General features: G+C 38.2%; 1 protein-coding gene across 1 annotated transcript in view; it reads left to right on the top strand.

The window, feature by feature from the left end:
• Positions 1-18229, top strand: part of LOC145784197 (lysosome membrane protein 2-like) — an 87421-nt gene that overhangs the window by 19056 nt on the left and 50136 nt on the right. Inside the window, exons 5-8 of the mRNA XM_082595971.1 lie at positions 435-647; positions 937-1028; positions 2243-2292; positions 12083-12152. Coding sequence (XP_082452097.1) covers positions 435-647; positions 937-1028; positions 2243-2292; positions 12083-12152 — 425 coding nt within the window. The remainder of the gene's footprint in view (positions 1-434; positions 648-936; positions 1029-2242; positions 2293-12082; positions 12153-18229) is intronic.

Raw genomic sequence — 18229 nt, 5'->3', positions numbered from 1 at the left:
CTTCACTCACAGAAGACATGACATATTTTTCTGATAATCTGCAGACTTTACTAGGAATAGCACCTAAATGACGGGGCTCCACACCTAAATATCCTGACGCCACAGTGTGTGCGCCTATTTGACCGGCGCCTAACTGTCTTCACCTAAAAGACGTGCTCCCCTAAAAACGATACTATCGCCAACCTTGCCAAAGTGCTCAAACTGCAAGCAGTGAGCTTTGTGCAATGCTTAATATATTTATTCCAAGAACAAATTGCAGCAAATGTAAAAAAATGCTCAATGCAGCATGCAGAGCTAATACACAACATCAATCGGAATTGTTAATATAACTTATAAATTACTGTTTTTTTGGGTCACATCAAGTAGATTAACTCATTCGGTTGTATATTGCTCTTTCTTTACTGGGTTTGTGAAGGTATGTGTTGGAATTTCAGACCGTTGATACCATGTTATCATCTCTCCCTGAATGGGTGCCTACTTCATGGCTTGGTCTTGTTTTGTACCTTCTTGATGATGCGGACTTGTTTGTTAAGCACACTGTCCAAGAGTGGCTGTTCGGTTATCCCGACCCCGTTTTTGAGCTTCTCCACTCCTTACTAAAGATCATTCACAAAGACATCCCAGCCGACTTCGGATTGTTTCTAGGGGTCAGTACAAATAAATAATATTACAATATTACAACCACAACATTACCTTTCGGAAATGCGAACATCGTTTTTGTGTTGCAAAGACATTTGTAATGGTGTGGCAAAGCGAATTATTTAGTGGACATTCAGTATACAAAACTGCAATGAACATCAACCCTTGGATTAAAATTCAGACATGTAGTAGATTGATGTTGCCTACTGCTAATTTCATGTTCTAATGTGTATTTTGTCACCCAGATTGTGCGGTTGCAAGGATGTGGAATGATAAAGAAGGGTTTTTTTATTGCAGTTTAACAACTCTGATGACGGTCTGTACTTGGCTGACACTGGTAGAGGAAACATTAGCAACACCAACCTCTTGCACAGGTGGAACGGGGAGAAGTAAGTAAAGAAAGTGTGTTTATGCTTTTTCTTTAGTGCCACCATAAGGGTGTAGAAGAGCGGAAGACGTCGTTACTCAAGTAACCTTTGTTCATGTGAAATTTGAGCTTGTCTAAACTTTATCCAACGATTTAAGTTCAGAGGGTAACTTCGTCCACTGCATGCATTTTAATGAATTGAACTAGTTTTTGAACAAAGGCCAGAAGTAGTTTGATCTTTTGCAAACGTTTTGCGTCCTTTTGTTCGCCTGAAAATGTTGCAAAAACTGTAACAATTGAGGTAGTGACCAGTGACCACTACCCAACATCGTCGAGATTACTGAAAAATCATGCTCCTTAATACAGTGTTTCTCAATCTTTTTGTAGTAACCAGATACCAAATTAAAAGCGAAACTTTAGTGACCCCAATTTTTTCAAACTAAAAACGAAAAATAGAAGTTAGAATATTTGGCACATGAGACCAATTCCTTTTAAGCTTAGCTATGCAGCTCTACCATATGTTGATAAACGCTTCTACCACTTTATCTTAAAAAACATCAATTAGGACAAACAATAAAAAAGTGTTTTATTTATGCTCCAACAGTTTACTGATTTTACAGGAAGCTAAGCACCGGCATGTAACAATTGTAACATTCAAACATTCACAAAATGTAGCAGAACAAGGTAAAAAGCAATGAAAAGCAAAAAGCATCGAGTAAATAGTTTTATAGTGATTTACAAAAAAAAAATGAATGTGTGTGAATGATTTGCTAGCCATCGGACACAGTAAGTTATATGGAATTAGGGCCATTTATCATATTTTCCCGAGTTTTAGGGCACCCGACAATTTTAAGTTGTTAAACAATAACATTTTGTTTAGCTTTTATGTCATATTTCTCCATGCACGTTTTTATAGCAACGGCAGAAAAGGAAAGCAAAGAAATAAAAGGACATAAATAAAAATTTAACCATGTACATTCCTGTAATCGGTAACCCATCCAAATCAAACTGTGGCTCACTTTTGAGCCATGACCCAATGGTGGAGGAACATTGTCTAAAGATATCACTGAACCCTGCGCCATACCCGTGGGAAAAGTGGTAAAGACGAGCTATTTATGTGTTGTATGCGGGTAAAGAAAAGTTTGGGAGATACTCTGATTAGAATTTGGATCAGATATACTTTGGTTAACTTGTATGAAACTTTTATTAAACTAACAATTTTACTATAAATTTCAGGTCTTTGCCTTATTGGTCAACCCCACAAGCAAATATGATAAATGGAACAGGTGAGTAGTATTTGTGTTCTGGCTTTCGGGATATACAGTTAGAGCTCCATGGGACAGTCTGTTTGTTTGTGTTTACGGAGTGCACTTTTTTTTTGTGTACAATGCCTGTTCCAGGCTTAAGCCTTCATGCATAGTTTTTCATTTATCCTAGTATTTGACTGTATTAAAAATTGTTGTGGTTGTAATGTGAGGAAAGTCAAAATTAACAAAGAAGTTTTAAGGCATAAACACTTTATTTTTTGGTGGCATAAGATTGCATCGAGAGTTTTTATAAAGATTGCTTTTAGTGCTGCGAGATGAAATGAGGAACGGCCTTTAGCAAGAATTGAAAACATTTCCTGTATAAAGTTTAAAGCACAAAGACACGACTACAACAGTATAAATGGAATCCATCCTCAATGACACTAAATTTAAAAAACTAGGCCTCATCGCTGAGAATGACAACACTGCCAAAATTGAATCTCGTATTCAACGGCGCCTGCTGCAACTTCAAAAACCCAATAATGTACCACGCCAAATTTATGATTCTATTCGGCCGACTGGTTCTCAACGTCCTTGCATGTATAGTCTCCCAAAAATTCACAAGAAGGATACACCTCTCCAAACGATTATTTCAATGACAGGATCTGCCCAACATCATATTACAATCTGGCTCACCACATTTGCAATTCGTGTTGCGGCTCTATTCCGACTATGGCATGTTGAATTCATTCTCATTTGCCTGAGCATGATGAGAGACCCAAGATCATCTTACAGATTTACCACAATTCGGCTCACAAAAATGCTCAGGCTGGGATCTGTTTCCAGAGAAACTGAAAATCCCATTTTTAAAACCGTCAACCAATGTTTCCTTGCGTCAAACCATGGATATTCTTCAGGACCATGAAGTTTTTCGTTCAAGCAACAAATTCATCTTGCCTACCATAAAATTTAGTAATGTAATTCACCAATTTAAGTGTTACTGTGAGAGTCGGTACGTGGGCCGCACTTCCCAACGCTTGGAGGAATGAATCAAACAACGTGTCCTGAAAAGAATAATAGAACTAAGAAGGAAACAATACAACAAGAAATCAATCACATCAAACGTGCAAAACTGTGCTTGCAAAACTGTAAATGACTAAAGCATATCTAGTGACTCTGCAATTGGACAACACTTGCTACATAATGAAGATACTTTCTATTTCTAGTTTGTTATTCATCAATAAAATAACGAAGAATGTGCTTTGAACATTAGACTAGAAATGTTTTCAATTCTTGCTAAAGGCCGTTCCTCATTCCATCTGGCATCACTAATTCTATTTGTAATCAAGGTTAGTCTTAAGTGCCCTACCTGCCTATTTGAATAAGGTATAAGGTAGATTTTTTTTTGTGAATGTGAATTGTAAATGTCAAAGGTAATATAAATTAGAAATGGCAAAGGTAGAAGAATTCAAAAAGCTCATGATCGACATGGAATTTAATCTGAAAAAAGACTTCAAACAAATGCTGAAAAGAGAATTGTCAAATTGCATGGAAATTTAAAAAAAAAAATTAGAAGAAGTAGTGCTTCAACTCAATACCCAAAACAATGAAATTGAAGAACTAAAAAAAAAGTCAGTAGTTTATAAGTGCAGAATTTGAAAAGATAAAAAGACAACAAGAGTGGCTGAAGAAAAGTACAAAGAGAAAAATGAAATTTTTCACACGACTATCAAAAAATCTGAAGAACTACAAACTGTTCTTAGCCAAAATGGGAAGACAGTCAATGACCTTGAACAATATGGGCGCCGTGAGAACTTGGAGTTTCATGGAATCCCAACGACACAAGAGGAAGAGACTAATCTTATTGTAAAAAATTTACTAAAACTTATCAATATCGATGTGCAGGATTATCATATTTCAACATCACACTGACTACCTTCATAGAAATCAAATGGACCACCTGTTATAATTTTCATATTTGCAAACAGACATTAAAAACAAAGTATTTGCTAGCAGAAAACAGTTCTCAAAAATTAAAAACTTTGGAATGAAAAGTATGGCATTTTTATATATCAATGAAAACCTAACTACAAAAAAAAGAGAGCTCTTTTTCAAAACCCTGCAGGCCAGGCGTGAATTAAAATATAAATACATTTGGACTCATAACGGAGAAATTTTTGTCAAAAAAGATGAGACATCACGACGTAACAAAATATCTGATCATGCAGATGTTGCAGGGATGTAGGAATTATACTTCTGTTAAAACCTTCTATGGTACCAAAGCAATGTTTGTATAATGGCTATTGGCTATTAAATTTCCCTATTTACACTGCAAAAAAAACTGCAAAAGTAACCAAAATTCAATTTGTTGTGATATTTGTGATAAATGGACTCATTTAAAGTGTTCTAACTTGACACTTTCCCAATTCAAAAATCTCCCTAATAATATTAATACATATGCTTCTGCAACATCTGCATGATTAAAACTTTACCCTTTGGCAATGAGGATAATGTTGTGTTGGACAATCTTCTATATGTTGATAGAAAAGTGCTAACTAGATCTGTAAATACTGAAGTACTTGAAAACATGTCTAAATGTAACAAATTATCCAAAAGTACATTTTTGCCACAAAACGTCAAGTTAAAATTACCAGTTAAAACCTCAAATAGTGAATATTTTTCCCACAGGGATTGAAAGGAAAATTTAAAAAGCCACAGCAAAAACAGTATTTTCTTGTTCCATTTTAACATGAGAAGTCTAGGAAAGAACAAAACAAATATTGAAGAATTCTTTGACACAATTGATCATGTTCCAGACATTTTGGCAATATCAGAAACCAAAATTGGCCCTAATTCAGTGTACAATTATGCTTTGCCTGGTTATAATATGTTGCATATAGACTCTTGTAGTAAAGCCGGTGGTGTAGCGCTTAGACCGTTTAATTTTTCGGAAATTTTTTATTTTATTTGTGCACACCTCTTTAATCTTTGCATTTGCCCGTAAAAACCTTCCTGGCAAAATTTTGGGTGAATCCACCAACATTTAGTGACCTATCACAGTGTTTTTATGTTAGGGTCATTCCATGTCAAGTGATCCAGACCATGTAACCCACCCTCTCAGATTTTAATGAAAATTCACACACTGATAAAACTTTTCTTCCTGATTTCAAAAAACTAATTTTTTTTTAAATCGGTCAACTAAAACAAAAGTTACGTCCACTTAAAGTTGACTGCTTTTTGTGATCGCTGAAGCGTAAAATCCATTTCGCTTTCACAAGTTTAACTGTAGGAAGATATTTCTCAGCTCGTAAGAAATTGTACTGATTGATATTTTCAGGTATTGTACGACATATACTTCTTAAGCCATATCCCTCAAAACTAAAGCTCTTGACCATCACCTTTGACCTTTAACCTCATGTTTATGCGTAGTCCCAATTGTGCTCAATCATGCAGAACATAATTTTTGATCATAAATAACTCATGGTGCTCACTAGTTACAATCACATGCAATGCATCATTTTAAAGGTATTTTCAAGGAGAATTGATATCAGAAATAAAATTAATGGCTTATTGAGTAGTTCATCTCACAAAGTGAAAACAAAAGCTTGTGTCTGAAAATCACTACTATTTTGAATTGCAAGTGTGCTATGCCAAGTTCCCCTAATGATGTTTTGTATATTTATAATTTAAAATAGGCTCATTAAATATTTAATTGAAGAAGATTGTAGCAAACAATGCAAAACCACCCTCCACACCTCCAAGACACCCATTTGAATGCTCCAAGCTCCCAACTACCCTGGACACAACCACCCTATGGACAAATCCCACAAAAGCGACCAAGCTTGTGGCTGTGTGGGGGAGGCCATGGCTTGACCACTAAACAACTTGGAATAGCTCCTCCTTAATGACTTTGAGGGAGAGGAGCCAACAACAAGATTGTGCCAAAAATTTATGTTTTTAAACTAATATGGGTCCTGCTACTTAAACATTTTAAGCCATAGATTCATCTGAGCAACAATGATAAATTCTAAATACCAGAACAACATTTTGTCACTTCGAGTACATACTCTTTTTTGACCTATTTTTCCACAACAAAACTAACACATCAAAAATACCATACAACAATACACTGAATAATAACATAAGAGTTCACAAATGGTTATCTAAGGGTTGGAATCGGGTAATTGGACATTAAAATAACAATTAAATATATATAAAGATTAAGAAATATGGAAAGAGACTCAGTCAGAACATCTAGCAATAATGCAGGCATTATACATGAAGACACATACTGCACATATGCATATAAGTTGCATGTGTGCATACATACACTACCTGCCATTGATGGTCCGCTATATACATACATATGATGTAACTGACTGGTTTGCTGAACTATACAGTATTTCGCTCTGATTATATCATTGAGCACTCTGAATCTACCGTATTGGCAATCATACCAGATATATATTACATAATATATACATCACGAAGTGAAACAGATCACATTATAGATTCATATTTTATTAAGTTCTCTACTGTTGGTTTCGCCCATAGGGGCTCATCAGAAGAAATGCTAAAAGAAGGAGAACTTAATTATATAATTGAATGAGTTTCGCTTTTAGCAGCATGATTGTTGCTTACTTCACAGTGTAGATTCAAACGATCTGTTATAGCCTGATGCTGCGGGTTCTTTTTGGCAATATCAAATTACACTAGCTTTCGGAACACAGTTCCCTAGTCATGTGCAATGACGAATGGTGTTGAAGTCAGTGAGTGGTTTTTTCTTTCTTTAAAGTGGCTCTTTGGTTTAGCTCACTGACTTCAAGACTCAAAGAACCACTCACTGACTTCAACACCATTCGTCATAGCACATGACTAGGGAACTGTGTTCCGAAAGCTAGTGTAATTGGATATTGCCAAAAAGAACCCGCTGCAGCAGGCTATAACAGATTGTTTGAATCTACACTGTGAATTAATTATATAAATATGAATCTATAATGTTATCGGATCCACTTTGTGATAATATGCTCTGACTCTGGTCATCGAGCACTCTCATATATTTGTTGAGGCAAGATGTGTTGTTTGCTAAAAAACAATGTGTGTGCCTTGAGGTTAGACAGCTTCAAAGACTTAATCAAAAACTGATATGTACTAATTTGAGTCACAATCTAGTCTAGAATATTCTGTATCAATTCTAGTATCGTTGTATTAGTTAGATACTTGTATCAAATAACAGGCCTCAAAATTTGTACTTTTTTCCGGCGGTCAAGCATGTCCTACCGGACTGGCCCTTTCAGCGGACATTTAATATCTCAACCGGACATATTTTTTGCATGTACATTTTACACAAAATCGCACTACAGTATTGTGTGGTCGTGTTTGTAGAAGAAGAATTTTTACAACAGAATAGCTCTGCAATGGTTGATGGCTTAATTAACTGACCCTGAAGTATACTGGAGCAGGTTAAGCGTGAATATTTGTGACCGACCAATGAGTCGGCTTCGGCAGACATTCGAGGTCATTCCGAAGGTCCTGTCCGCCATGACCGCCGGATGTTTCAAGGCCTGAATAATCAGTTAATTTTCATTGTTTGATTTATATGTGTGGGGTAGACTATAAGACTATGGTATATGTACTTTGGTATTTTGTGGTATTTCAGTATATACGTGTATGAGCAAGATTCACCGCTGAACATATACAATTATATATATCATGGTGAATCTTGCCTCAACAAATATATGGAGTGCTCGATGACCAGAGTCAGAGCATAATATCACAAAGTGGATCCGATCACATTATAGATTCATATTTATATAATTAAGTTCTCCTTCTTTTAGCATTTCTTCTGATGAGCCCCTAAGGGCGAAACCAATAGTAGAGAACTTAATAAAATATGAATCTAAAAATGTGATCTGTTTCACTTTATGATGTATATATTATATAATATATATCTGGTATGATTGCCAATACGGTAGATTCAGAGTGCTCAATGATATAATCAGAGCGAAATACTGAATAGTTCAGCAAACTAGTCAGTTACATCATATGTATGTATATGGCGGACCATCAGTGGCAGGTAGTGTATGTATGCACACATGCAACTTATATGCATATGTGCAGTATGTGTCTTCATATATAATGCCTGCATTATTGCTAGATGTTCTGACTAAGTCTCTTTCCATATTTCTTAATCTTTATTATATTTAATTGTTATTTCGCTGTCCAATTACCCGATTCCAACCCTTAGATAACCATTTGTGAACTCTTATGTTATTATTCAGTGTATTGTTGTATGGTATTTTTGATGTGTTAGTTTTGTTGTGGAAAAATAGGCCAAGAAAGAGTATGTACCCGAAGTGACAAAATGTTGTTCTGGAATTTAGAATTTATCATTGTTGCTCAAATGGATCTATAGCTTAAAATGATTAAGTAGCAGGACCCATATTAGTTTAAAAACATAAATTTTTGGCACAATCTTGTTGTTGGCTCCTCTCCCTCAAAGTCATTGAGGAAGAGCTATTCCAAGTTGTTTAGTGGTCAAGCCATGGCCTCCCCCACACAGCCACAAGCTTGGTCGCTTTTGTGGGATTTGTGGGATATTTCTTAATCTTTATTATATTTAATTGTTATTTCAATGTCCAATTACCAGATTCCAACCCTTAGATAACCATTTGTAAACTCTTATGTTATTATTCAGTGTATTGTTGTATGGTATTTTTGATGTGTTAGTTTTGTTGTGGAAAAATAGGTTTGCATTGTTTGCTACAATCTTCTTCAATTAAATATTTAATGAGCCTATTTTAACTTATAAATATACAAAACATCATTAGGGGAACTTGGCATAGCACACTTGCAATGTTGTAGTGATTTTCAGACACAAGCTTTTGTTTTCACTTTGTGAGGTGAAATACTCAATAAGCCATTACTTTTATTTCTGATATTAATTCTCCTTGAAAATACCTTTAAAATGATGCATTGCATGTGATTGTAACTAGTGAGCACCATGAGTTATTTATGATCAAAAATTATGTTCTGCATGATTGAGCACAATTGGGGCTACGCATAAACATGAGGTTAAAGGTCAAAGGTGATGGTCAAGAGCTTTAGTTTTGAGTGATATGGCTTAAGAAGTATATGTCGTACAATACCTGAAAATATCAATCAGTACAATTTCTTACGAGCTGAGAAATATCTTCCTACAGTTAAACTTGTGAAAGCGAAATGGATTTTACGCTTCAGCGATCACAAAAAGCAGTCAACTTTAAGTGGACGTAACTTTTGTTTTAGTTGACCGATTTAAAAAAAAATTAGTTTTTTGAAATCAGGAAGAAAAGTTTTATCAGTGTGTGAATTTTCATTAAAATCTGAGAGGGTGGGTTACAAAATCCCATTTTTCTGGATCACTTGACATGGAATGACCCGTTATCATAATTGGGTCATTCCATATCAAACGGCCAATATGAAGATATCTTGTATATGGTACCTCTCAGATTTTGCTGAAAAGTTGTCATACTATGCCTTAGGCTACCAAATGAAAGAATCCTAAGTTTTAGATCAATATCTCAAATGGTTTTCCCATGGCGGCCATTTGAATTTCGGGCCCTACCCTCATTTTTGACTTGGGGGGTAGTGAATAGCAATTTCAGCCATTTTCAGAGCCCCATAACTTTTATTGTAATTGTGGTAGAAGACTAAAAATTGCTGTGCTAGTTCATTATAAACTATACTACACAATTCAATAGTAACAAACAACATCTCTTGAGGCATAAGTGTTAGGTGGGTCATCAAAATACTGTTTAATTGCCCTGTATAAGTGTTTTTTCAATTTTCAAATGCTTCTACAACCCAAACCAATCAAAATATTTCTCTAAAACTCAATTATTTGTAACATTTGAAAACTTTTCTTCTGCCAACTTGAATTTGAGAGTTGTGGTTTCATTAACAGAGATGTTATGTGGGTCTGAACTTTGGTGGGTACTTTTTCATGGGTGAGAAGGGGTGAAAGCATCATTTTGAACATAAATACAGTGTCAGCATTCCAATGTTTATGATCACTAAGCATTGAAACTACTTATTTTCATTGTTTTCATAATAACTTATTGTTGAATTTTCTCTGACCTACATTACGGACTTGAGATTTTTTGTTAAAAATTACCAAAATGTTACATTTTAAAGACATAAAATTTATAGTGAAGGAGTTTGATAACCAAAGATTTTATTTCCTGAAAGGAAAGAATAAATGTATGTGTTTGTCTGGTATAAATTTCAGCATGACCATAAAATGCCAACACGGTCATTTGGGGCTCTAAACATAGGGGTAAAAAAGGGCCATTTCTGCCTGATAGGGTTTTCAGACCCCCATAACATCTCTGTTAATGGCACCGCAACTCCCAAATTCTAGTTGGCAGAAGAAAAGTTTCCAAACATTACAAATAATTAAGTTTTAGAGAAATATTATGATTGGTTTGGGTGGTAGAAGCATTTGAAAATTGAAAAAAACACTTATACGAGGCAAAAAAACAGTATTTTGATGACCCACCTAACACTTATGCCTCAAGAGATGTTGTTTTTTGCTATTGAATTGTGTAGTATAGTTTATAATGAACTAGCACAGCAATTTTTAGTCTTCTACCACAATTACAATAAAAGTTATGGGGCTCTGAAAATGGCTGAAATTGCTATTCACTACCCCCCAAGTCAAAGATGAGGGTAGTGCCCGAAATTCAAATGGCCGCCATGGGAAAACCATTTGAGATAGTGATCTAAAATTTAGGATTCTTTCGTTTTGTAGCCTAAGGCATAGTATGACAACTTTTCAGCAAAATCTGAGAGGTACCATATACAAGATATCTTCATATTGACTGTTTTGATATGGAATGACCCAATTGTGAGAACATGAAAACACTGTGAGAGGTCACTAAATGTTGGTGGATTCACCCAAAATTTTGCCAGGAAGGTTTTTACGGGCAAATGCAAAGATTGAAAGGGTGTGCACAAATAAAAAAAAAATTTCCGAAAAATTAAACGGTCTAGAAGCGCTGTATATAAAAAACACTATGACATTTATAACACGTACGGTAATGATCTTGAAATTGATGTGCCTGAATGTGAGAATTTGTGGATTGAAGTTAAGCAAAAAAACTCAAAAAGCCTCCTTGTAGGTGTTGTATAGCGCCATTCCACCAAAAGTTTTTCCCTGTTTCAAAACAAGTTAATTGCCTTATAGTCTGGGAGCGAAATGCCATTTTCCCCTTAACCTTGCTTTGTTGTATTAAGTTTTTTTACTGTTGATTTTGGTAGCCAAGGGTCTCTATTTTCAGTAACTGCTTAATGACATGTTGTCACCTTTGAGCAATTTGAGAAATTCAAGATGGTCAATATGGTAATTAATTCATATTTGCTTTAATGTTGATATTTTACTATTTTTTATTTTTTCTGTATTGGTGTTCATATTTCCGTTTTTTTTTATTTGTTTGTTTTTTATTACTGTGTTACCTGCAACAGGCTAGGGTGGCAGCTGACATAGATGACCTTACAGGTCTTTTGTTACCATCCTGTTGTGCTGATAGACACTCAATTTGTGTGTACTTTTTGTTTGTTTATCGCCAGCAAAACAATAAATTGAACTGAACCAAAAGCAATCTTTATACAAACGTTTGATCCAATCTTATGTCGCTAAAAGAATTTGTCTATACTGGTGAGAGTGAGACTAGCTATTGCAAGAAAGTTTATGCACTAAACAAGCAACAATTGAAACAGATGTTGTTTGCGCTGTTACACATTTTTATCATCATTCAGCGTTACCCATTCACCATGGTTTAAATTACAGATGGAGTATTTATGCCACCTAAAGTTGACACCATGGAGAGGTTGTACATTTACACGACTGATGTGTGCAGGTGAGGCCTATTTGACGCACTTTTAATTGTGAAGCATTAGCTCAGTTCTACAAACTATTGCTTTAATTTGGCAAGAAATATATGAACAACCCAATCGACCCATGCACCGAGTTTTGTATCTCGCTTATAATACCATCCACCAACGTTTCAATAAAATGGTGTACATGTAGTTTAAATGCTGAAATAGCTCTGTCAATGTGTAAGGGAGGCAAAGTTTTCCACAAGTTTATGTAAGCAAGCTATTTGTCAAACTATGTTGTAACGTTGTTTTGGGTGTATGCCACCAATCCACCATCTCTTAGTTGTTATTGAAATACTGTAAGAATTATTTGAACATTATTCAGTTTTTTGCTACCACTGTAAGATGTTCATATCAGTGCTGTTTCACTTTTTTTCTTGTGATATACCTTTTATAGTTTTTCAAGACCGTAACTCAAAAAAAAAACGACAGTGAAACTCCAGTTGTCAAATAAAAATGAAAGGAATAACTACAAAGCAAGTAAAAAAATTTCGAAATCTTGAGTCAACAATAAGCTGGGAAGTAAAAAATGATAGCCTAAGAAGTTTAATATACGTATTGCTCAAGCAAAAGCCGTTTTTCAGCAAATGAAATCAATATTGTGCAACAAGAATATATCTTTCTCAACCAGATACAGATAGGGGCATCATTTTTCACATGAAGGCATATTGCTTAAATAGTGACACCTCATTCTTAAAACAGTCGCTTTGACATCGGATTCTAGATTCTAGTAAACTGTTAGGAGGACACCGCAATTTCATAGAGACAAAAATTTTAAAAGATAATAGAAAATGTGAAAAGTGGTATATCATCCTAAAAAGCAAACTGATTGGCAGGAGGTCTGATGGGTAACTTTTTGCATTTGACAAAATTCATCAAATTAAAACTAGATTTGTGTAGTAAACGAGTTGAAGTTATGACCAGGGCTGTGGAGTCCTGGAGTCAGAAGGATTTTGGCAAACTCAAAAATTGGCATCACTGAAGTTAAAGTCTGCCAGGTATAAATCAAGGAGTCGGAGTCATATAATTTTCGCCCACTCCACAGCCCTAGTTATGACAGAAAGATTTCTATCACCTATTTTTGTATGAAATTTGTATAGCCTGGTCTTGCATAATGTTGTAGGTCACAGTCTTTCATTAAAATTTTTAATCTAAAGGTGTCTGCAATTGCCCTTATAAGCCTCGTGGGATGCACAAGTGCACTTTACCTTGTATCTCTACTAACACTGACATAGGTTAGTTTTCTTCTTGCGTTTGAGGCCACCACAGATCATGTTGTTACATCCAGGCGCAGCAGCCAATGGATTGTGTGTTCATCGAGTGTTGTGAGGTCCTCATATTTATCCTGGGGTCGATATACAGGATAATGGTAGATAGTGTGGTGTGCAGTTTGAAAATCTGAGCCACACGTACAAGATGGTGAATCGGCGAGACCCATTGGAACATGTTACTGTTGAAACGGCCCACTCCAGTCCGCAGGCGATTGAGCTTCACCCATTCCTTCCGGGGTTGTTCCGCTCCAGGTGGAGTGTTGGTATTGGGAAGGACTGTGAATTGGGTTGGTCTCGCAACTTCTCTCCATTCACTGTTCCAAACTTCGGAAATGTGGAAGTTGGATTACAGATAGCTGCAGCATGTCGGGAAAACGGGCGTCGAGATTTCAAGCGCTGGGGCTTTTGGGATTGCGAGTTTAGGACAATCTGGTTAAGGAGGTGGTCAATGGTCATCCCTTGACATAGCTTCTAGACCAGACTGCGTACGTGGTTTTCCCTACAATGTCTACCTGGGGCGATGCCTGATGGTACCGGCAGAAAGTCAGTTGGGGTTGGAAGCAGGCAACCAGTGATTATTTTTATGGTGGTGTTGAGGGCAGTGTCAATTTTGCAAGTGTGTACGCTGCGGCACCAGGGTCTGCTACTATTCGGTGAGTTCCTAACCCCTAACCCTAAAACGGCAATGATAGTTAGGCTACGGTACCCGATAGTTTTAAAAAAAATTGAAAAAATCCCCTGTTAAGGGATCGGACTCACCGAAGTGGACTCACCGAATCGGACTCACCGAAACGAGCCATTCCGGCGGCACCAAGTGGGGGAAGCATATTTGGAGGTGCTGTATACAAGTGCAAGTGAACTTGCACGGAGTGTGGATGTACTAGCACCCCAGGATGTCCCAGCTAGGCATCTCAGCAAGTTGTTGCTTGCTGATAGCTTAGCATGGAGGGCTTCGCTTCAGTAAGTGGGACACGGGTTGTGTAGGAGTGGGTTTCCGTTGAGAGAGACTGACAATTGGCACATAGATTCCATGTTGCAAAGGTGAAAAGGTTTGACGGTGGTCTTTGCCAGGCTCAGTTTCAGCATCCACAGCTTCAGGTAGTCTGCGATTTGGGCCATGTCATCTGTAAGTGCTTCCTCTACCACATGCCAGTACTTGTCAGAATGGAGTAGTGGCAGTTCATCAGCATAGCGTACTGGCGTGACATAGTAGGGTGTAACACTTTACACACTTTTTTTATAAATTGCTACTGGCTAGTTTTTGTGGTTTGCAGAATTACCTAACTTGATCAAGGGGGAAAAAATTTTTGAAAAAAAAAATCATATAAGCAGGCCACGCTCCCCATTTTTGTGGCGAAACCCCAATAACCCCACTATTTGCTATATTTCATCCCACGATGGAGGTAGAGAGCTAATTTTGCCACCAAAAGATGCAGAATACAAAAGTTTATATCCAACTTATGAATGTACCATAGCCCTAAACCCTTTAGTTTTTTCTATAATTGAGAAAAACTGTTTTTGACAGTAAAATTTGCATCTTTCGTAACCAAATGCTTGTATTTCAGGTCATGGCTGAGATGAATGTCATTCAGCCATTACAGATAGCCTTTATTCAAACTCACAACTGCACAAATGCCTGCAGTTAGCATGCTTCCTTGATTACTTTTGCACTCCTTTTGTCACGTGTACTCCGCGAGGCAGTACTCTGTTCTATTCGTATCATTTCATTCTGGCAGGCTAGCGAACAACAGCTTCTTTTGTTCTAGTTCTAGTGTTGAGTTTAACAATCTTACGTTGTGTATTTTGTTGCAGAAATTGCGATTCGATCATTTTTCTTTTGTTAATACATTTAAGAAAAATAACCGTCTTTGTTCATGATCGAATCGCAATAGGATAAGGTTAATCTAAAGAAATTTGTGGAATGGTGGTGATAACATGCGCCTTTCCCAACTGTAATTTTGAAACAGCCGACGTGCCCGAAGCGGTTGCTTGTGTGGTGCTGCAAAGTCACACGTACAGTCATGCTGCTACGACGCGCAACGTTCCAGCGCCCGTAAACCTTGGTCCGAAGCTTATTCAACCTACTGTAGACATTGGAGTTTCTCCGGAAGAATGGAACGTGTTCACCAGAAGATGGAAGGCTTTCAAAGAAGGTTGCAGAATTTCTGATGAAGCAGCTTCAGCCCAGTTATTCCAATGTACCGGTCAAGCCCTAGGGGACAGCCTTCTCCAAGCTGACGCTGAAACAGTGAGTGAACCTGTAGATGACCTTTTGCTTGCAATGCGACAACTGGCCGTTATACCTGTCGCCACAGGGGTGTTACGGACAGAGTTTATGGCTATGCACCAAATGCGTGATGAAAAATTTCGCGCTTTTGCAGCTCGTGCTCGAGGAAAAGCGGATATATGTGCATTCACTACTAAATGTTCTTGCGGCCTGACAGTCAGTTATACAGATCACATGATCCGAGACACACTACTCAGTGGAATTTTTGACAATGAGATTCGCCGCGACATGATGGGAATGGACAAAGTATTGTCGATTCCCATTAACGATATCATCGCCCTTGTCGAGAATAAAGAAATGGCTCGCAATGCGGTACCATCTCATGGCATTTCGGCAGTGTCGACTTTCAAGCGCAAGAAAAGCCAAAGCCCTATTCCAAGAGACCGTGGACACATCCAGGCAGCACCCTCCTCTCCCAATTGGTCAAAACAAACTCACTGCCCTAAATGCAATAGATTATTCAATCGTTACAGAGAAGGCCCCAGAGGTTGGAACACTACGCCTTATTCCCTTTGTCTCGAATGCTTTTGGTCATCTCGTCATAAAAACAAATGGGGCGCTCCTCCTAAAGATGCATCAGTCGGAGCACTCTGTGCAGCACCTACTGTACCTCAAATAGGCACATTTGCCTCAACACAAACTGACATCGTAGCCCAAGACCCAATGTGCTCAACAATTCGTGGTCCTCACCACACATTCCAAAAAGGGCATTGGACACCATCCCGCATGCGAGAACATCCCACAGTTCGGGTAAACATATCTATGGATGACTCATGTCATCATGGCAGTTACACTAGCGTGATAGCACAAGCAACAGCCATCGCAGATACTGGTGCCCAAATAAATGTGTGGTCACTGAAGAACTTTGTGCAATCCGGCTTTGGACAAGAGACCCTTGTACCCGCACCAAACCTAATAGCTGCAAATCGCTCTACTATTTCCATTACAGGAGCATTTCGTGCCATCATTCGGGGTACAGCGCACGGCTGCAATGTTGAATGTCGGAGCATGATTTACATCAGTCAAGACGTTGACAAGTTATACTTATCTCATGACACACTATTGCATTTAGGTGCCCTATCCCCGAAGTTCCCAACTTTAGGGGAACATCAGATCAAGCAAGAAATGGCGCACAATCTTATCGAACCAGAAATCAACGTCGTCAGACTTGTGAAGAAAGGGGCGTTCTTCCCGGCTATCAGCACAAGGCTGAGCACTCACTAGTACAGCGAGCAGCTGCGATTCGCCAACCATAACGGTGTAGCTTCCACGCTAGCCATTCAGACCATCCAATCAACAATATGTTTCTCGGCAGCCGATTTGTAGCAAGAATTGACAGCGAAAGACACGTGTTTCGCCCATGAGGCTGGGCTCATCAGTATCGCACCGTATTCTGCCACAAATTTATTCGACCACCGCTTTACCAGTCAGTTTAACTGTTATCTTTGTGGAAACAAAGAAAGTGAAGAAAGGGGCGTTCTTCCCGGCTATCAGCACAAGGCTGAGCACTCACTAGTACAGCGAGCAGCTGCGATTCGCCAACCAGAGGACATTGTGAAGAAAGGGGCGTTCTTCCCGGCTATCAGCACAAGGCTGAGCACTCACTAGTACAGCGAGCAGCTGCGATTCGCCAACCATAACGGTGTAGCTTCCACGCTAGTCATTCAGACCATTCGGTAAAGATGATGTTACTACCATACAGGCAGATGCCGCCCATACCTTTTGCTTGCAATGGTCTGAAATCGTTCGGGAAACAGCCGCCAATCCAAACCTTAGCAAGTTAATGGTAGCTATTGAAACGGGATTCACCTTTCCCAACACCGGCGACATTCGCCCATATCTCCCCTATCGTGACGGGTTCTTTGTTGAAGACGACGTTATTCTATATCATGATCGTATTGTTGTACCACCATCGCTTAGGCCTAGAGTACTCTCAACGTTGCATGCTGGTCATCAAGGTGTGTCTGCCATGGAACGCCGGGCACGTGCTATAGTATTTTGGCCCGGTATGACTAATGATATCCATGCTATTCATGATTCGTGTACATCATGTAATCGTAATGCTCCATCTCAAGCAGCTCCTCCCTCGACGCCATGTGATCCCCCAGCTACACCATTTGAGAAAATTTTTGCAGATTATTTTGACTATGGGGGCCGTCACTTTTTGGTCATTGGGGACAGATTCTCGGGGTGGTCGGATGTATTTGCCACGCCATCAGGATCGAGTGCCGCAGGAGCAGCTGCTTTGACTCAACTTTTGCGCTCGTACTTTGCCACGTTTGGTGTTCCTGAGGAAATATCTACAGATGGGGGTCCCGAATTTACTGCTACCGTTACTGAACTCTTTCTTAAAAATTGGGGTGTGCAGCACCGCATATCGTCATCTTACTTCCCTCAATCTAATGGTCGAGCTGAGGTGGCTGTCAAAACTGTCAAACGCTTGCTCATGACTAATGTGAGCCCAAACGGAGACCTGAACAACGATTCCTTCTTACGTGCA

Source organism: Aplidium turbinatum, chromosome 15 (assembly GCF_918807975.1).
Source record: "Aplidium turbinatum chromosome 15, kaAplTurb1.1, whole genome shotgun sequence".
Classification (NCBI taxonomy): Eukaryota; Metazoa; Chordata; class Ascidiacea; order Aplousobranchia; family Polyclinidae; genus Aplidium; species Aplidium turbinatum.
The sequence above is the reverse complement of the archived record's forward strand: the minus strand, read 5'-3'. Positions and strand labels throughout refer to the sequence as shown.